The following is a 21,293-nucleotide window of genomic DNA, read 5'->3' as shown; positions in this document are numbered from 1 at the left end:
AAAGAGAGAAAGACAACACATTGTTTAAAGAGTTTAAATAGGCCAACTGATAATGTGCAGGCAAATATCAATATCAAGGAATGAAATCTGATGATACTTCTACTGATATTGTCTTTTTCACAGACGTACATATTTTCAATTGTAGGGATCCTTAAAGGTAGTAATTACAGTATGGTGATCATGTTATGTACAGATTAACTTAGACATTTTACAGTTGAAAAGTCGAGGTACACACAGTGTCAACGAGACACCATTTCTAAACAAAAATGCCAAACTGCAAATAATTTTCTTTTTTTCCTCAAAATTTAAATTTCAGCATAATAAATGCTGTGACCAGACCCCCTAGTCATCCCCCACTCTGTTGCATTTCGTAAATATGCTGGAGGGGAAATCAAGGGTATGCCTACTCTTTAAAACAGTGTTGTAAAGCTACAGTAGATTTCCACAGCAACCTGTAAATCTAATATATTCCAATGCTATCTCCTTTTCCCTCGGTCGTGCCTTTAATTAGCATTGCTTCCACGGATGGAAGCTCTGCGACAGCAACATCTACAAACCTGATCCACATAATTGATAACATCTTAATGCATGACCTTTGAATTTTAAAAGTCACAGCTAATTGCCACACATAAGGTAAGGAACATATCCGATCTAATTCCTTAATTGCAGCCCAGGAATGGCAGCACAACGTTCCTGGCGAATGAAGCAATTTCATTGGATGAGTGGGCAGAACAAATCCCTGATGATAATTATCATCTGTCAAGAGCAATTAGGTGCGGTGCACTGAGAGATATGTGATTTCCCATTTTTTTGCATGTTGGGTAGTGGTGCGCGAAGGCACCTCATTGGCTCGTTGGAGGAGTTCAATAGCAGTGAATGAGTTTCATGTTCCAAAGCTGAGTAGACTGACAGGGAGTGAAATCTGTTCGCTAATGTGGTACAAGCCCCAGATCTCCAATCGCTCCTAATTCTCTTTTTGGCAATTATTCACACTTTATGTAACACAAAGTAGACCCTTGAGAGAGCTGAGCATTACTAAGCACTGTTGTTGATGTGTCTAATCCCGACTACTGTGGAGGTTTTCAATACAGTATCTTTTCTCGGGTAACTGGGGCAACCCGCCTCTAATGCAAGGAAATAATGAGAATACAAGCCGTCGACAATGGGGCCCCTGCACTCTGCACCTCGACACTACCAAAACACACCCACACACACACCCCCACCTTCATACACTTGATGAACAGGAGAGCGAAACAAAAGCCAAGACCTACAATGGGAGCGATGAACACGAAACTGTAGATACTGAAATACACACATAAAAATGGATGCGTGCACACGCAACACAAAACAACACAGTGTTGCAGACATGATGAAAAATGCATGTTCTCCCTTTCTCTCAGGCACAGAAGACACACACACGCACAGACAAACACACATATTTATATATTTTATGACGCGCTCACATGCCTGTAAACATGTATGTAGGCATGCAACAGCCACACAATCACATAAAGTATGACAGGCACATCATTCCAGATTCAGTATGTTTGTACACACACACACACAAACTTAATTCAAATTGCATGCCCTCGCTTGCTCTTTATTACTCTAACATAGACACCCATGTATCATGTGTACACACACATCAACACACACACACACGCACACACCGTGCATGTGCAGTTCCTGCAGCCATCTGTCCAGCCCTCGTCCTCCCTGTAGACGACCCCCTTGACGCTGCAGGTTCTCTCACAATAGCAGCCATCCAGGCCATTCATCTTCTCCTCCGCCCTGGACAGCTGCTCACGCCATCCCCCCCAAAAAAACAAAAGGCAAGAAGGAGAGAAGATGAGTCAGCCTCGTGGTGTCTCTGTATTCACATGTAGAAAGCAGGGCTTCAAAGGCAAACCAATGGCATCACAAAAGTAAGTCATTAGACACCATTAACCCCATTGACACACAGTTTCTGCATCAGAACAGAAAAGACTTCAACAATAGCCAATGTCTAATGTTAAGATGTCACCTGTTGCAATCAATGCTAATGTCGGAAGCACATTGCCAAGTGGATATTTCATGCTATAGCACAATTTGTAATTGTAACAGTTTATTGAAAATGGCAATTACTGTAATTTTCTTAAGATAATACTACATTTCTGGGCTAAATGTCAAATTCAGTCACATTACATTACCTTGCTGGATGTTTTAGCAAGGATATCCTGCAGCTCCATGATTTTCTGCACAAGTCCGTGGAAATCATTGCAGGTTGGGCATGCTGAGATACAAGAGACAGTACGGCACACTGTTATTTAGTACACAGTTTTAATGACTGAAAAAAGTGTGCACGTAAAACTTTTAATAAATTGTGATACAAGTTAGCATGAGCTGCAACAGCCATCATGGTGAGATAGGCAAAGAAGATAGTGCCACTGCAAAGATGCATCATCATAACATCCGAGAAAAAGGGTGTCACTGCACTAGGAGACAGTCTTTGATAATTGCAGTGTATCAAATATAACCACATCGATGCTAAAAGTTATGCTGAACTAAGGTTTTGATGAATTAATATACTTATTGAAAATTATTTAAATTTATGAAATGAGTGGGATGGGTTCCTCATACAGACAAACTTCAACTTGTGGACACAACGAAGCATTTCACACTTTCTCAGGAGAGACTGTGGGAATTCTCCCTTTTCCTAATGGAACCAAAGTATTAACAAGGGGAAAACGGTTTCTCAATTGCTGAGCTGGTTTAAAGCAGTTTTACTCCTGTGAGTATAACCTTTCAAGAATTAACATAAAAAAGAAAATCAGTGCAATCAAGTGCCTTGCCAGAAGTCATTTAAATTAAATTAAACACTCGATGAAATGTCTCTTTAATGTGTTCAGGAAGAAGCTGCACTCACTTCTGTTCAGATCTGGACACTGTGCGATGTAACCCTGTGGCATCACCAGGATCTGCACATCCTGCATCACTCCCTGCAAACACAGACACACAACAAACATTTCAACCAAGGGGAACGACGACTTATAAGGCAGGCAGGCGATACAAATAAAATGAAGCATGTTAATGTGTAGTCGGTGGGTAAGGCCAGTGGTGTCGAAGTGTGGTACATTTTCCAGATAAGATGATATGGGAGCCTTGGTAACTGCCGCAATCATAAAACAGAACACAGTGAAACAGCTTTAAATCCGAAAGTGAGTGCAAATGTATTTTTCTGGGGAGTGGGAGACAGAGAAGTTAGTTGTGAGATAATGTGTTTCCACGGTTGTCGCTCGGATGAATCATCTCATAACCGGACAACAGCAGGAAGTTAAGTGAGCGGACGATGTGGGAGTTTTCCTAGTTTTTTCCTCCACTCTCCTCTGAGAAGCATAAACAGGAGATACAGATTTAATTTGATTCATAACACTCAATTGATAGCCTTTCGTCCTGTGGCCGAAACACACACACACACACACTTATACACATATGCACACGGATACTCTGTCGCCATGGAAACCTGGGCCGGTTTGTTCCTTGAGTGGATTTATTTCTCTTACAGAAGTGGAGCCGTGCAACTTAGGAGAAATAGTTTTTTTAAATTGTCTTGCCACTTCAATTTACCAGCTATAAATTAAAAATCCTACAGAAATGATTTGCTGATTTTTTTATGGCAACGTGCTGAAATCGAAGCAGATTGGAGTTGTGTCTGTCAAACTTGTAATGAAACCTTAAGACTACTACGCTGTTACTACCTTTTGTTTCTGGACAGGTAGTTTCACAGCCAAACGGCAGTTGGAGCGTCCTAAAAATCTTGGATCACTTAAAAGTGACAGAGATAAGGAGCTGTCAATAATCTAAATAATGAATTAGATCTCAGATACATTTTTCCTAAACAAACTTTTGTCCATCTGACGTCCAAAAACCCACTTCTTATGATATCCTATAATCTACGAGCTAATGGTCAAATGCGGATTTACAGTATGTGATAGGCATTGTTGCCGCAGATCACATTTGATTGGATAAATATATGTTTACGCCCCTGAGTTTAGGATGAATCCGTCATTTTACAAAAAGAAAAGAGAAATATTTTTGGTTGATAACATCAGATAATTGCAATAAAAAACCCAATGACCTCCTGTGTTGTAATGCACCACTATAAAAACAACCAGTTGCTAGACTTTGCTTTGCACCTTCTGGCGACTGAAAAAAGTGAGACATTGTGAACTCTCCAGAGTGATTCCTCTGTGTCGGCGACACTCCGTTTACTGCAGTAACATGAGGGACATCCATGGTTCTCCCATCTGTACCGGAAATGTGAATTTGTGAAAAACAACTAGTGGCAGAGTGAGAGCTGAATCACTTCTGTTGCACTAAGATACAATTCCTTCAAAGTGTAAACAATCATGAGAAAATATACCCTGTCAGACTAACAGCACAGCTCCAAAAGGAAATCTGACGATGACATCAAATCTGAGGAACACTCCTGCTGTTTCTCGTTGCATTTGGGATTGCCTGAATTAAAAGGAAATAGTTTTCAGCCTTCCAAGTTAGAATGTAGAACAATTTGCTACATCTGCATACAAATCCACGACAAACGGCACAGATAAAATAGATTTAGCTCTCTTACGATGTGCGTGAACTGTAAATAGATATTTATTGAGCTGTGAAGCAGAGGTGCAGATATGCTCATTCTGATTAAAGTATTTACTATTACTGTTGAAGATGTGGTTTTCTCGTCTTCGGCTGACACCCACGTACGGCCATCGACTGTTTGTGTGTGTGAGTGTGTGTGTACTAATGAAGCAGTGTGTTTTAAAAGGAGACGTGCCTTCCTCGCAACTAATCAAGGCTTCAGAGAGTGGCGAGGAGAGATGCCGCTACGTGACAAGATTAGTGAGTGACCTCCAAGGCTTCTTTCATCTACCAATTAACACAGCGGAAACTAAACAGCCAGGACACAATGTGAAAAGCATTACCACACACTCATACCTATAAACATCACCACACCATCGAACGCAGAGCCAGTCAGCAGACTGATTAAAATAGTTATAGCTGCAGGTAAGCTGACATTTTGCCCCGACATGTCTCCCCAGGTGGGACATTTCAGAGTGCAGTCCAGTCTGGGAGAGGTGGTGTGTGTCTCCCTGCCTGATAAACAACACTATAGACTAAGCTTAATGAGCATAGTCCAGAGGCTATTTAATGATTTCTCCCAAATCAGTGTTGTGGGGGTGGCTGAGATAATTGCACTGGGCTTAGCTGCAGACGAAGGGAAAGGGAACAAACAATGACAAATTCCTAGGGTGCAGAACAACCCTCACATTAAAATGGTAGGCCTTGAGAAATGCATGCAATTAAACCCAGCAGCTACTATGAATAAAACCAAACAAGTCAAACAATGAGAAGATACAGTGTGAACCAAGTTTGGGGGAGGGGATTACTCGCCCCTGCCATTCTGCATCATTTATGACAGATCAGGACATGCATCAACATTCATACTCTGAGATGGAAGTTGCTAACCTTGAAGAAGCCATGGGCAGTGTTTCTCTGTCCGAGCCAGAAGGAAGCATCCTCAGGTATGTCCATGTACGGGGCTTCCACGACCCGCTCATAGATCCTGCAAAACAAATACACAATGGTTATGAGCTATGTTAAAGATGTTCAATATTTCTTTTTTTAAAATTTATTTCTAACCTATTTTCATCAGTTTAGAGCAACAATAACCCCCTGCACTGCAGGTCCTGCCCTGTTAAATCCTGCTTTTAACTCTTTCCCTGAGGACGGTATGGATAGCCGCATGCTTTCCTTGATACACACGGTGCTGCCGTCTGCTCCTATTTTTGTGCCAGGGAGGATCTTCACACGTAAACAGTATCACTCCTTTCATGCAGCAGACGCACGTATAATGCGGGTCAACTCAAGGTGCGTTTGACCAGCATTGAAATCATTCAATCATTCATCCGTATAGCAGCACAGTGTTTCCTGCTGAAATGTTTCCATCGACCACTTTGTTTTTATTTATTTTCACCAGACATTTGGAAATTAAACATTTGAACTTTGAATATAATTATTTTGTATCTGTGCATCCCTAATCTAGAGATAGTTTGAAACCCTGAAAAAATAATATCTGATGTTTCAGTTTAAATTAGTTAAACAACTGGATAGCCTCCCATCAGTATTATCCCAAACTACAGCATTTTAATTTCATTGTCAAATCCAACACATATATTAATTCATCCCCAGCATCTTACCTGTTGCAGTCGATGTGTAGTATAACATGAGAGGCACTGATGGCCACAGAGACCTTGTGCCACTGGTCGTCAGCCAGGCTGTAAGGGAACACCTCAGTGTGGGGCTGTTGGCCTTTGGTACGGTAGTGAAGACGCACCTCACTGCGCTGGCCACTGCTCTCCAGCTCCAGGAACCTGCAGAATCCAAGCAACCTGCTTCTAGTAACAGCCACACAACTTTCAGTTTCTCTGAGAATTTGCAATCCCTGCACTGTACAGTTGCATTAAAGTCTCATAACTACACCTGAAACCTTCTCTCTCTGTTCACACAAACACCTGCATGCATCGCAGGAGTGTCTAAATTGGGGGCCCCTCTCAGCACAGTGCTGACACGTCACTCGTTTCCAAGCAGTGCACTCCCATCTCCTCTGATATGCAGCACCATTTAGAATTGAATCATACCACTAGTCAAGCATTATGGTACTATATGGCTGTTAAGTGCAACATCAGCTACAAGCAACAATGGCCCACATGTAAAGGTTCATCTCTTTACATTGGCGTATTAGTATTCCAGCAGAATCCCCTTCTCCACACCACTGAGATTCACCCAGCATAGTGACACTAATGGAAAGAGCTGCCGATACACACTCATCACCTCTGCCTTTAAAGACGGACTTATTTGAACTAGAGCCATTTGCTGGAAACATTATTCAAAAGAGAAATAGACACTCATGCAAGTGTAGCAATGGATTGATTTATCTGCAAGCCAAATCTAATAGATTTACTCTCCCCCAGCCATGCATGCACAATAATCCCGGCTCCGTGAATGCAATGGTTAACACTCTGAATTTGTCCTTTCCATGTTTCCGAATAAAACCATGCAGTGCTGCTTTGTTGCATATGAATGGCTGGGAAAGCTAATCAGCAGCGGGGAAAGTCATTAACATCCCGGCGAGCTCTCTTCTCAGGACTGACTTTAATGTACAAACTGTTCCATCAACGCATTATGTGGATTCAGATTGCCGTTCTGATGATCCAACGGCTCAGCTACCACTAACTAATGGAAAACATTAGCATGCTAACTGCAGATAGTGTCTCATCAGTTTTTGATCCGCAATTCCAGACTCAATGTTTGGATCGTTGATGGACTGTGAATAATAAGTTGGCACACGGGGTGATTTGCTGTGTTTATACTCGACTGGTGTGTAAAACATCGAAATACTGATCAAATACAAATATTTAGGTTTCAATCAACATATTACAGACTGCTGATAAGACAAACAGAGGGTGGTACTAAATTTAGAAAACAACTTCAATTACGGTTTATCAGCAGGGCTTTGTAAGCAGCTTTACAGCGCTCCGTGTCACATTTTGGGCTCCGGTTCTGTCTCACACTGCCAAATTATACATCTCAAATTAACTTCACAATATGCATGTTTTCACATTGTATGCAACACTAATTTGGAAATTTGCTGTATATTTCTGCAAGTATATCCAAATAACAAATGTGGTGATATTTTGAATGAATAGTACGGGCAACCCTTTTTCGATGTATTAAAGAACCTATTATAATCACATTGTGCTGTAAAATGTGAGCTCATCATACCTGTGCTCAGAGTGATGAATGGAGAGGATGACCCCAGAGTTGAGGTGATCTTGTTTGAGGGTCGCCAGCACAGTAAACTCATTCTTGCCTCTCAGCTTCTGGACCATTTTCTCTGAGACCTCAGCAGGAGCCATCACTTGCCTGGCAGACCCTAGGATGAAGACAGAAATATCAGATATTATGTAAATGGCTGCATTTATATAGCGCTTTTAACCAAAACGCTTTACAATTTGCCTCTCTTTCAGCCATTCAAACACAGGCACTCACAGACAGATGGTAGCAAGCCACCATGCAAGGTGCTGCCCTAACCAGCTGGAGCAATTTAAGGTTCCCCATGTGGAATGGTATAGGCCCTTTCATCGCTATTATTATTACTATGACTTCTATTATTCACACCATTGAGAGCCAGTTCCTAATTGAGATGGTGCTGACATTTTAGGGATACAAGGAAACAGGGACATCTGCTGTACAGGACAAGAGACCAGTTGGTTGGGATTTCACAGGCCATCCGCTGTAAATATTTGATGTATTCACATAAACTCTTGGCGAATTTGAATTCATAAATGACAAATCAAGACTAAACTCACTAAACCGCTTGCTAAAATTACATTACTCTGTTATATAAGTTAGTTGACCATTTTGATCTCAAACCTGTTTTGATAAAAGGTTCATGTAACCTCACTTCTTAAAATAATCATGAGGATGTTTGTCAAATTAAGGGGTTAGGAAACTAGTGAGCCACTTTGAAGCTTTTAAGGTCAGGTTCATTCAGCTCAAACAAAACTTGAAGTCATCCACTTGCTAAGATAACTTATTGCTACCAAATATTGTACCCGCTTATATCAGCAATCCCAAAAAATAGTATCAGTGGATCAAACTCTTTCTGGTTGGCTTGGTGTAGGACTACAGACATGAAGCTAAGGATTTTGGGAGAGGATGCGAAAGGCTGATGGTGCTGGTGTGGATGGGAGGGCATTTTCTGTGTCGTTAGCTCGTAAGCTCCTGTTTGCACCAGTGTGCCCCCTCCCTCCTCTCCAACTCTACACAGACGTCTACTACTTTAATGGAGGCATCAATAAATGATAACATTTCTCAGAAGCAATCACATCAAAGAGTTCACTTCCAGCTACGGGATGAATGCAAGATGCCCTGGCACACTTAAGCGCTCCAGGAAGCTAGCGTGGCAGCTTTTCCTCAGTGTATTAAGATTACTTCCAGCTGGTGGGTTCGTAACCAATTAACACAATGCAATGTGAAAACCAGCAAGCAGCAATGTCATGATGAGGACTGGCACTCACAGTGTACTCATCGGTTATATAGGATACAATGTTTTCATACGCTTCTTTTACTTTCACTCTGAATTTATCTTGCTAGCATTAGCCTTTTCCTGATGAAGGCTTTTAAGCCCGATCAGGGACATATTTTGAGTAATTTCTCACTAAACAAAAATACTCACTAGATTAGATGGAAATAGATGCAATGCCAGTGGACTATGATTCCAGTGTCATTGGCTGAGGTGGGACAGATGGTCTAATGACCGCAACAGGAGTTCTGCCCAGCAATAATCTGCTGCCATCAACAGATCCCACTTAATCACCAAATGACCACTGTTGACAATAATCTCAGAAATGATAGGAAATCATTCTTGTTTGGAGGGGCGTTTTGATCCAAATTAATGAATTGTAATCAAAGCTACAGTTTGCCGTCTTTTATTATTATTATTATTTTTTCTTTTCTTTTCTTTTTTGGACAAAAAACGCTCTGTGCTGTTAGTCATTTTCCAGATTTTGAAACAAAGACTGAGCTCAAGCCAAAAAGGATTTACAACGTCAATGACTATGTGAGCTGGTCAGTCTATTGCCATGCCATGTGTTAAACAGAGAGCACACTGACATCTTAATCATGAGCAAAATCAGCACAGTGGGAGCAGGTGTCAGGGCGGGGTCCATTCGGATGTGGCGGGGGGGGGGGATGGTGAGGACTGAGGAACCTCTACCACTGGGCTGCTCCCAGCTTGGCGGCCATGAGCCTTTGATCTATGAGTGGATAACTCTCATCACCAGTCCTGGAAGGGAATGAGGTTGCTTCAAATGGGACTTTGGGGGATTGGAGGGATTGGAGGGTGGAGACGTCTTCTCATTCAGATGAAGTGATGAGATTGGTCTGTGTCGGGTTGCCTGTACGAAAAGCACAATGATCTCAACGCTCTTGACAGGCACTCAAAGGAGGATTAAGACAGCTATAGCGGCAACATCTCTGCATTTACTAAAAACATTCATGAAAGAGCAGTATGACTTTGTGCTGTGAGGAGAAGGCCAGCATTCCCTTCTGCCAAATCAATGTGGTCCTGCTGTGGGGGGCCTTTGGTCGATTATCTATTGGCAGGCGCCTGGATGGGGTGGCCACCTGCTCCTAAATACCACTCTGATGTGAGATACTGACACAAAATAGCCTGAAAATTATGATCTAGCACATAAAATTCCAATCAGCACATTTTTCAGCACAATAACACGGCTCTTGTCATCCATCCTAGTTGTTTACAGGCTATGCGGACCGGCTGATTGTGAGAAAACAGTTTTTGAGACATACAGAGTTTTATCAGCTGACTGGAGATCTCTAAAAGCCTCAGGCTCAGTAGCATCGTAGCAAGTGTAGCTTTCGGCTATAGCCTAATCTTATCTCCTGGGTGCATTGTGCTTTAATGGTTACACTCAGGCCACGATTTCCATCCCTCGGCTTCATTCCTAATCTTAAACTGTCTAATGTGATCTTATTTTGTTTGACCCCTCGTACCCACACAGCTGTAATCCCCTCACACTCCCATCACTGCGTTCTCATGGACGTATATTGGCAGCGCTGCACCAATCCAATGCTCACACATTTAGCATTTAGAACAGGTGCCCTGCAGCACAGCTTGAGAGTCCAGATACACCTAGCTTTGCCACAATCCTTTTCTCGCACACTGCTTTCACTTCGAACTGTATTTACAGAAAGTTTTTGTACTGGAACACGGCAGATTTTCCACCTTTTTTCCAACAAATAGAAAATACCCTGAAGGACAGGCCGAAGTATATTTTTATGTTGATTATATGTTTGAATTCTAATCTAATTGTTTTCCTTAGGAAACAACAGCAATACTGAAATTAGATTAGACGATCACAGACACTTCTGTATGTGAATAATGAAGACTTTCATTCTTTGGTCTCTAGTGGATTGCCAGGATAAAATAGCACCTCCTACCTCTTTGCAACAACTCTTCAACAACATTTTGCAAATAAGCCAACTCTCGACCAGTTAAGAGTGAGCCATGAGATGCACTAAGCACATAGAGCCAAGAGGGGTCTGAAAAAGCACAGCGATCCAATAAGCAGAGGAAGGAACACATACCGAGAAAAAGTGTGCTCTATTTTCTTATTACCTAATGTTTTATATTTGAAAAATGACAGAGCAAATTTCAAACAACTCCTTTTATCTGCCGGCCTGAGTGCAGAGAAGGATATGTGTGGGAGGTTTAGGCAAGAGGATATCTCTCCAGAGGGATTAGAGTAATGATAAACTCTCCACCGGCAGCAAACTCCAAACCCTTCATTACTGTCAGCACACGTGCAGCGCACATACGCAAACAGGTGTAGTAGGCCACACGGACAGACACACACAGACACTATGAGGCAGACATTTTGACCGGCCTATTGCTTCGAACATTGAGTCAATTAAAAGAAAAAGACGGGCACAAAGATATGCAGAAACATGGGCTAACACAATGATGGATGGATGCATACACAAATACGCCCCCCCCCCCCCCTCCCCCGAAAGCTGGTTCTTAGAGCTCCTGAATATTCCACCCCACTCAGTCAATCTGCATTCGGCTGGCCGTCTCCCCCCACTGTGTCTCCACTCTCCTGGAACAAATACAGAACCGAGCCAAGGGCACCTCCAGGACTGCTTTGGCCAGCAATTTCTCCCCAATTCTCAGATCACCTCCCCAGTGACCGCCTGTCTGACATTCACACGTACACAGAGCTAATGACAGCCTTCGAGCCACCCAACTGTATAACTGCCCTGGAGGGAAATAAATATCTCCATGGTCACCGGTGCTCCTGTGTGGAACAGAGGATCAGGCTCGCCTCAGAAAGCAGCAAACACAGCCAACTTTGACCACAGGGAGTTGGGGATGATGTCAGTCAACAGTTTGGAAAGGTTGGGTGACTTTTTGGGAAACGTAACAGAATATGCTGCAACAAAAAAACGACAGCATATGTGGAAGGAAATGGGATAAAAAAAATCTGTTTTGACTGGATTATGTTGTGTTGACTAAGCAAGTGTCACCTGCCAAAAATGAGTCCCTCCACTGAGTCCTAAAAGTTGCATTCGAGATGTGCCACACCGTACAGTTCTTTCAAAATGTTCCAAATACAAATTGATAAGTATCTTCTGAAAATGGGAGAAAGAATAAAGCAGATTGCTGCATTATGTTGCTGAGAAAAAAATCCATCTGATTATCGAAGATTCTTGAAACAATCAGCCTCCACACTCTTTAGAGCCTCCTGTTTAAGCCCATCCTAATACAGTACTTACGTGCCTATAAGAACATCGACCACTAGCCCCAAAGCAATGAAAGTCATTCAAATGTAAGAGATGAGAGGAGAAAATGCACATTCCTCCTTCTGCACAAAAATACAAAATAAAGTTCAGCTGAAACTAATGTGAGACTTCTTCAGTCTTTTACACAAATCAGTTGGGTACTTTTCAAAAGTTACAGTCTTTTTAAACCAAATCATCCCTTTGTGTTACTATCCCTCTGCTGCGGCTCAGCAAGGAGACTGAGGAGGTACAGAGAGGGAATTTCATACAAAAAAGTCTGTAACTTTGGAAAACCCAACAGATTTATCTGATGCAGACTGCAGAAATGTTAGCTTCAACTAAAAATTGGAATGAATTTTTACACAGAGCAAGGACTGTAGATCCCGTTGTTCTCATCTATTACATTTATATTGAAGGGATCTCTTTGCAGTATAGCCTGGAGGAACAACTACAGCAACCAACAGTCCATTGATGTACATATAATGGGCATGTCAGTATTGTTTTCAGGTAAATTTGGAAACATGTCCTTCAAGCTCTTTGCCATCAAGGTGAAAATGGTTTAATATCCTATCACAGTTGTTTTTTTTAGATCTTTCTGTTTTCAGATACTTATTCCTTAACTCAGCTGAGTTGAAGAGACAACAGCTTCAAGCAGCTTTAACTTGACATGTTCAAGAGTATCCTTGCTTATATATGTAGCTAAATCTCCAACAATTCTACAAGTGAAAGTCAATTCTCTCGTCAACAACTCCTGTTGTTTTGGAGGGAGATGTCTGAGAGGAAGTGGCTTAGCTTGGGTTTGGAGAGTACAAATGTTAACTGAAAAGCTTTGTTGCAAACTGGCGTCTAGGAGACTTAAAGCTGTGATCTTCTCCAGGAAGGAACTGTCTAACAACAACACTGAGTTACATTATGGGCAGCGTTTAGTGCTGTCATTGGATCAAGTGAGAATATCTTGGCTGCTATGACTTCAACCACTCTTTTTTTAATTGCAAGTCACCCTATTTTATGGAGGTTTGATACAAAATCACTCATGTGCTCATGATTATTTGAATTGTTTAAAGGCCTAGATTGTTGTGCTAAAAACAATCAGGCTGTTTGTGCCCATTTTACCCCATTGGCAGCGTTTTTATTCGCTCTATGTAATTAGTTACACAATACTAGCACATTTCTCTACATTACATTGCATTTCAAAGTGCATCGTGCAACCAACTGCAATGACACAAATGGCAAAAAATACTTAACATGGGAACCCTAGATCCACTGTGATTCATTTGGTAGCGGAGGCTCTTATTCAAAGCACCTTACCGCATAAAGAGGGCGTAAAGTTTAGCATGAATGTTACACTAACCTCTTTTGTCAGTGTTAATTGCCTTATTGATTCCTGTAGGTAAATTCTCATTTTGCTTTCTTGTCCTTCCTTTGAATGTGGAGTTCGCTACAAAACAGCTCCCTCGGATTCTGCTCAATACAATAACAGCACACAGTAGTGGAGCTGCTCTCTGATATAGACGCTTGAATCTGGCCTCGACAGGACTAAGCTGCCCTCCCACCCATTAGATTACATCCTTCTATACAGCACAATACTCCAGAGTATCGTGTAGTTTACTAGCAACTGCAGCCTCTACAGCGGGAACACACTATTACCATTCCTATGCAAACACGTTCATCTGTTACACTCACATTAATGCAGGATAACAAACTCAAATTCACACATAGTCCCCTCTGTCTTCCTCCCTCCCTCCTTCACACACACACACACACAGTGTTGCTGTATTATGAATGAGTCTCTTCCATCCTGTTACACTTCAGTGTCGCTGCATTCAGGGACATCATCACCACAACATACACAGAAACACCTCGCTGGCAGTGTTCAAACAGTCTGAGCAAGAGCATGCCTCTGACAGGGTTCACACACACACAAACACAGATACAATTACAGGGGAGTGCTGCTCTGCAGCTGAAAGGGTGCTTCCAGCAATCGGGCTGTTTGCACTTCAAATGAGTTTGGTCCATACGCTTGTAGCCAGAGAGGCAGACTGTGTTGGTGTATGTGTGTTGGGGGAAGGGAGGGCTCCTGGGTGTGGCCCCTGTGCTTGTTTTTACAGAGACAGATAGATATCTTGATGTCTGGATATTAAAAACTGTGGGGGAAGTGCTAATGATGTGGTGATTTTGTGGCGTGGCTGAGACATCACCTTGCATCAGGACAGAAAAGGAGCATAGCCCTGGGGCATTTCTCCCTCTCTACTATGCCCGTCCCTGAGGTCCACCTCTCCTAATGCCATGCAATGTAGTGCTGACAGCTACCTACAAAAGCATCAGCAGGGGTGCGCTAAACAGCAACCCCCCCCCCCACACACTGCTCTTCTCTTTCCCAGACACAAAACAAAACACACTCACACCGTGGCAGACAGAGCTACAAAGATATATAGCAATGTGAACACCACATTTGCTTATCCACATGCATGCACACATACACGTTCCTTTACTGGGAATTACACTCTCCCCCTGCTTCTTCTCTTTCAGCTCTCAGCAGCTACCCCTCCTCCTGCCTCCACCCAGCACCCAGAGATAACAGCCTTCCCTTCGGGCGGGCGGGCAGGCAGGCAGCGGAGGGAACGGCCGTGGATGTGTTCTGCCTGCTATCTAATGAGCGTCGGAATGTCACCGAGGGCCTATCTGCTGGTCCCAGCCAGCCAAGCATCCATACATGTGGAATCAGCACAGTCTATCAAACAGCTGGCAGACAGCTCTGCTCCGCCTTTCTCCTCTCCTTTCATTCTCTTTGTATCTCAGCTTCTCTCTCTATCTCCCTCGCTCTTCCTGCATCTTTACAGTATGTGCCTCTCCCTGTCTATTTCTGATCACAAACAAGCAGCAGGCCCAGGTCTGCTTTGCCGGTCCGCCTCCCCCCTGCCTCCCCCTCACCCAACGTCGTTGACTTAACATAGACGTCCCAAATGAAGGATGGAGGCGAGCTCTGTCATAAATAACGCGCCGCCTTCTCCGCCCGGGTAACTAGCAAAGGTAACGCCCGAGAAATAAGAGAGCGTAATGATGGCGAGGTGCCAGTCATGACTTTTCATTTCGTGACAAAAGCTGTGGGAGCTTCTTTCTATAACTGTCTTTGTTTATCTCATTCTCTCCCTCTCATTCTCCAATTCTTCCTTGTAGTGTCTCTCCCTCCCTTTCGCTACCTGCCTGTGCAGAGCACTTCTGAGTGTTGTCTACACAGAGGACATCAAATGGCCTGCCTTCACAGAGGTGCTGGAGTTTGCTGCTCCATGCAGAAGTGCTGCTGTCTCAGCGGCTGTGCGCGGAGATTAGAAGACATCAGGAACGAGGAGGGGGGAGGAAAAATGTCGACAAACGATTGTGGTGTGTCTCTGTCCCAAAACAACATTGTTACTTTGGTACATTATGCGATCCATGTTGAGATCCTCCTTGTGAAGGTTTGAACGTTGCCACGTCTTTCGTTTTGCCGCTGATCTTGGGAGCCAAAAGCAATTCCCTCTGTTGATACTTTTGGCTGGGTTATAATAGACATCTCCATCCCTGTGATGGGGCTGTTAACAGTCTCATTTGGATTGTAATGAGTCTGACATCAAAATGACAGAGATGTAACACTGGGCCAAACAGTGCATATAAAAGTCAAGTACGACCGCAGCTTTGACACCTCCATTTTGCATAGTGCCATTTACTAAATGCCATAGATAACATAATTAACTTGGCCTACGCACACACTGCCGCACAACTGACAACATGGACATCTGTCTCACTCTTCTACCCATTCATATTTTGGTTACAGAGTGTCAGTGTTCGGACTGCTTTAACACTCCAGAAGATCACCAATGGGTAAATTCTAGCGTGGGGCCCAGTCACTCACAACATACATCTCCGTGAACACGGGGTTTTGTTCCTGCCTAATCTGATTATGCTAAATCTGTCATTGATTCTTTGCGTGATTCACCCATCTCTCCCCCTCAGCTCGCCCGGCTCACCCCACTTTTTCATGAAGACCTAACATTGCCCATTGTTCAGGCAGGTGGCAGTCTGAGGGCCCCCAAGCTTAAGTCCCATTAAGAAAACTGCAAATCCATCGCATGCTGCTGCTGACAAGTCTCCGCACAGTTGTGCTACAGACGGTAAGAATCAAATACAAGCATAAGGGCTCCAGTATTATCAGATAATCGGAAATTTTCAAATGACTGGAGGAGCTGATCTGTGGTTTAATGGGCTTCATCCTGTTAGACTTACAAGTTGTTCAAACAAAATACGAAAACGACAGCAGTATTTGTAACACTCCCCTTTCATCAAAAGCACTTTGGTCAGCTTTGCGTCACATACATTCACATCTCATCTGGCACAGTTTATCTTCCATCTCTGAACAAAAATACAAGGAGTGTGTGTTACTGTACCTTGGAAGTGGAAAGCTCTAGACTCGCTGTGGAAGCCCTGGACCTGAGTAACTCCATCAAAGCCTTCTTCAAGCGTTAGTTCATCAAACACGCTGATGCGCAGGGCAGGGTCGACCCCAAAGCCTACAACTAATTTGCAAACACAAAAAACAAGAGTGTCATTGTTGTTAGCAGGGCAAGGACACCTGTGATGCTATATAGACAAATCAACCTGCTGGTGTCAGGAGAAGAGATGTGGTGGTTAATGTGTGCAAGCTGCTAGATCAAGCAGGTCAGATTATTTTTGTGAAGCCTAGGTGGCAAAGTATCTTTAAAGAAATACATAATTCAATTATCTGTATCTCATCTTATCGTCTACATGCTGTAATCAGTGACAGCCCTGTGTCCTACCTGAGGAGGCGCAAAATATGCCGAGAACCAGAAATAGCTGTGATAATCCCATGGTGAATGTATAAAAAAATAAAAATTAGTCCATGTTTTGTCCACTTCCGAGAGACAAGTGTTGTTCAATCACATGCGAATGATATATCAACCTCGCGCAGAAGGCTATTACCAATCCCAAATGCTGAGCGGGGGCATCATCACAACTTTGGATGCCCAATGATGCAATAAAAAAAAAAGAAGAAGAAGCAAATCCGGATAGGAGAAGAGCAAGGTAACAGTGTACAAATTATTCCATGTAACGCAAGGTTTGCGCCATCAGCACCATCAGCGGCACAGGTGGCTAACACAGGATGCACAAAGCGAGCTGCCGCTGCCTCACCAGCTGAACAGACGCTCCTACAGCAGCGTGAATGAGAGCTGCGGCCACTGAGGGAGGAGTGGAGAGAGAGAGAGAGAGAGAGAGAGAGAGAGAGAGAGAGAGAGAGAGTCAGTGAGGGAGAGAGTCGGTGAGGGAGAGAGAGAGAGAGAGAGAGAGAGAGTCAGTGAGGGAGAGAGAGAGAGTCAGTGAGGGAGAGAGAGAGAGAGAGAGAGAGAGAGAGAGAGAGAGAGGGAGAGAGAGAGAGAGAGGGGGAGAGGGAGAGAGAGAGAGAGAGAGAGAGAGAGAGAGGGAGAGAGAGAGAGAGAGAGAGAGGGAGAGAGAGAGAGAGAGGGGGAAACCTGTCGAGGAGTGAGAGAAAGAAAGAAGGACAATGAGCCCCCTTGTGGCCCGAGATGAGAAAACCCTTGACGAATCCAAAACAGGCCTCTCGTATTGATTGCAACCACGCCTGTTACCAAGAGAGGAAAATGTGCCCCTCAATCCCTGATGGGGGAAATAATTGTCGTATACGGGTCGATAATTTCCTATAAATTCCGTAAAGGTTTCCTAAAAACACCTATATGTGATTTGGCTAAAATTTAAAAAGAGACAGCATTGAGTTAATTAATTACAGTTAATTAAATGCTAAACTATGGTTCACATGGAAGATCAGCAGCAGAGCATGTAAAAGGTAACTTTGCTGCCTTCTTGGCCAGATGGGAAAATAGGTTTTATCTCAATGGATGTTACCTGGTTAAATAAAGCTTAAATTAATAAATAATAAAAGTTTGCCGTCAATCTACGGGCAAGCATATAATCCAATATATATGAATAATCAAATTTCCAATAAGGAAAACTTTTACCATGGTTTAAATTAAGTGGTTCTTCGATGAAATTCATGCGAAAATAAACAATTTCTATCAAACTCAGGACAGCAATTTTTTTTAAATGACACAATATATGTATATTATTTAGCCCAAGAAAACAAGCAGGCCAACCTAGGCAAATTGATTGACTACATGAACTTTAGTACTTTGTTGAATGCTGAGGACATTGTATTGGCTGCAGAGAAAATGTCTTTTCAAGGTCAATGCCTTTAAAGGCGCTAAATAAAAAATTCGGAGCATATCTAATACCTCCACATGTCTCTCAACATAATGAAGGCTGAGCCGGCGGCTCGCAGCTAACAGTGCAAACAGCGCTAACAGTGTCTACCTGAGAGAGAACTAGGGGGTGGCCGATACGCCTCCACGACGATGCCTTCGATCAGGCGCTATCAGCTGTTACTGCTGTATCAGCGCAGTGCAGAACTATGTGAGCCAACCAGTGGAGCACACAAAAAAGCATACGGCCAGCCAATCCGGCTACGTCAACAAAGCCCAGAGAAGCTAACATTACAACACACACAGAAGGAGAGCGACTTCATTCTCTGCTCAGGTATAGCTATTACCACTAAATTATTAATATCAGGTAAATGCTGTTAGCTCTGTCAGCACTTTCACCGCAGTTTGTACTACTAGCACTGTTAGCTAGTAGCCGCCGGTTCGCCTTTGACATGTTGAAAGCCAATTAGAGGCCATCCAAATGCTCTCAATCTTGGATCTTGCAACTTTAATGCTCTGAACATCGTGTAGAAAACCTTGAAAATAAACTAGATTGTATGTCTTGGTTTTGTTTTTAATGAAAAAGGGAGAGGGAAGAATTGTCAGTACTGGAGTCAGCAGGAAGAGCGTTATGGCCTGTGATGAATAAAATGCAATTATGTCTATGCCTAAATCTGACCTTGGTTATTCAACATTTTCAAAACTTCATGATTTAATGGTGCTCAATCTTATTTCATGCAGATGGAGTATGGGGCTTTAAGGAGGCCCCTGACAGTAATGTTATCCAGAGTTGAGTCGTATGGTGCTTTCTTCATGTTGCATAAATGTACTGCAAAGCGGGCTAATGAAGGGGACATTGCATTGGAGTCTTGTCTTGTAAAGCAGAAATGTGAGACGCATTGTACAGTGACTACAGACACTGACCAAAAAGATCTTTAATTGGGATACAGCACCCAGCTATCCTTGGTCAAATAAGGTTGCTGCGATATTTCATCTTTCTGATTATACACCTTATACACAAGTTTCATTTTCAGTGTAATTTAAAGAAAGATAATATAAGCATTAACTAATATTTTTGATTTTCTTTCACTCATACTTACTCTTGTGATACTACATGTCCACTATTAAAGTCAGAGGATAAAAAGTGGCCCAGAAGTAGCCTACTACAACATCTGGATTTTCTGTCTGTTCGTCTTAAAGACGTTCCAGCTGTTCCCCTGAATGGTGGAGAGTCCCTAAACATTTGAACCTCCTTGGTGGGTTCCCATTGATGTTAGATGAGGTCACAGAAGTTGTCAAAGTCAAATGGTAATCCTGATAGTCTTGACTCTAATTAATTAAAGTTTAACTTGCAATGAAACATCTCGGGAAGGAATGTCGAGACGGCATCATGAGCAGCAGGTAAGAGGTGCAGCAGTCCCCCTTCCTCTGTTCATGAAGGGTTGTTCCAGTTTGACGTATCGGCCTCATTTACTCCTCTTTCAAAACATCTGTCGTATCTGTCGTCATGCACAGAGGTCGACTGAAAGAAAACCAACTGTCTCAAAGAATTAGGTTTACCAGTGTGCCATAAATGCTGAAATTGTCCTATGATCAGAGTTATGACCTCCTGTAAGCATATCGTTTCGTTCTTTCATTTAGTAAAGTTGTCCAGTAAAGTTGGAGTTTGGCTTTTTGGCAGGTGGTATGAAAATGTGTGCTTGGCTATCTGTGTGGCTCAGCCTTGTTAATGCCTTTTTATAGAGCGCAGATGCTTTGTGCTTTGAATATTTCTTAATGCGTTTTGCATCTTCTTTATCCATGGAGCCAATTACTATTGCGAGACATAACCATTTATCAGCAGCCATGCATTGCTAGTGATGTTTTTATTTTTTAAAGAGGAGGATAAACAGTTGCATTTCCCTTGAATGCTAATCAATTTCCTGCCAGATGGACGTGAATCGCAGCCCTTTCGTAACGGCCTGTTCAGAGGCGATCCCAAGTCTCCAACAAACCCCAGCCAATCCCTGGATCGCTGGGAAAGTGTTTTGTTGGCTGTGCCGGTCTGTTAAATCAGAGGCCAGCAGATATGATTATAGGGACAGTTCTAGATTCTGTGGCGCTAAGCTCCATCCCAAGGACTCCAGATTAACACCAATTTATTTGTCATATCAATCCTCCCTTCCCCTTGAATCCAGTTTTTACTAACGCCAATAACATGTTTTGTTAAAATTATGATTCATGCAAAACTGATGTGTTTTGACAAATAGGCCCTTGTCTGTGTAACTCACATAGCTTGTTCATAGGTCCACGGTGTGCAGCTAATGGGTTGCTGTTGTCAATAAAACAAAGGCAGGCAATGGCTCTGCAGTGGCAGAGAGCGTCACATCTGCTGCACGACAGGGCCCCCAATCCTCTATTCATTATTAATAATATTAGATTCATTCTGGGTACAGACACAGGAAATGTAATTACTTTGTAATGCCCATATTTCCTAATGTGCCATCAGGAAAACAAGCATCATGAAAGCATGTGGCCAGCCAAGAATGAAAAGTAATAAAAGTACACAATGCGAACATACACCTACTTTCCTGCTATGCACACACACACACACACACACACACACACACACACACACACACACAC

At 42.8% G+C, this 21,293-nt stretch overlaps 1 protein-coding gene across 2 annotated transcripts in view; it reads right to left on the bottom strand.

The window, feature by feature from the left end:
- nell2a (neural EGFL like 2a) overlaps window positions 1-17,633 on the bottom strand; it is a 70,483-nt gene extending 52,850 nt beyond the window's left edge. For both annotated transcript variants that reach the window (XM_031856799.1, XM_031856790.1), the window contains exons 1-8: window positions 17,214-17,633; window positions 16,824-16,952; window positions 7,822-7,972; window positions 6,237-6,410; window positions 5,506-5,602; window positions 2,906-2,978; window positions 2,190-2,272; window positions 1,671-1,799 (exon numbers count right to left, since the gene is read on the bottom strand). In XM_031856799.1, coding sequence (XP_031712659.1) covers window positions 1,671-1,799; window positions 2,190-2,272; window positions 2,906-2,978; window positions 5,506-5,602; window positions 6,237-6,410; window positions 7,822-7,972; window positions 16,824-16,952; window positions 17,214-17,265 — 888 coding nt within the window. In that variant the 5' untranslated portion in view covers window positions 17,266-17,633. The remainder of the gene's footprint in view (window positions 1-1,670; window positions 1,800-2,189; window positions 2,273-2,905; window positions 2,979-5,505; window positions 5,603-6,236; window positions 6,411-7,821; window positions 7,973-16,823; window positions 16,953-17,213) is intronic.
- Window positions 17,634-21,293: the final 3,660 nt, after the last annotated feature.

Source organism: Anarrhichthys ocellatus, unplaced genomic scaffold (assembly GCF_004355925.1).
Source record: "Anarrhichthys ocellatus isolate YVR2014 unplaced genomic scaffold, GSC_Weel_1.0 scaffold2, whole genome shotgun sequence".
Taxonomy (NCBI): domain Eukaryota; kingdom Metazoa; phylum Chordata; class Actinopteri; order Perciformes; family Anarhichadidae; genus Anarrhichthys; species Anarrhichthys ocellatus.
The sequence above is the reverse complement of the archived record's forward strand: the minus strand, read 5'-3'. Positions and strand labels throughout refer to the sequence as shown.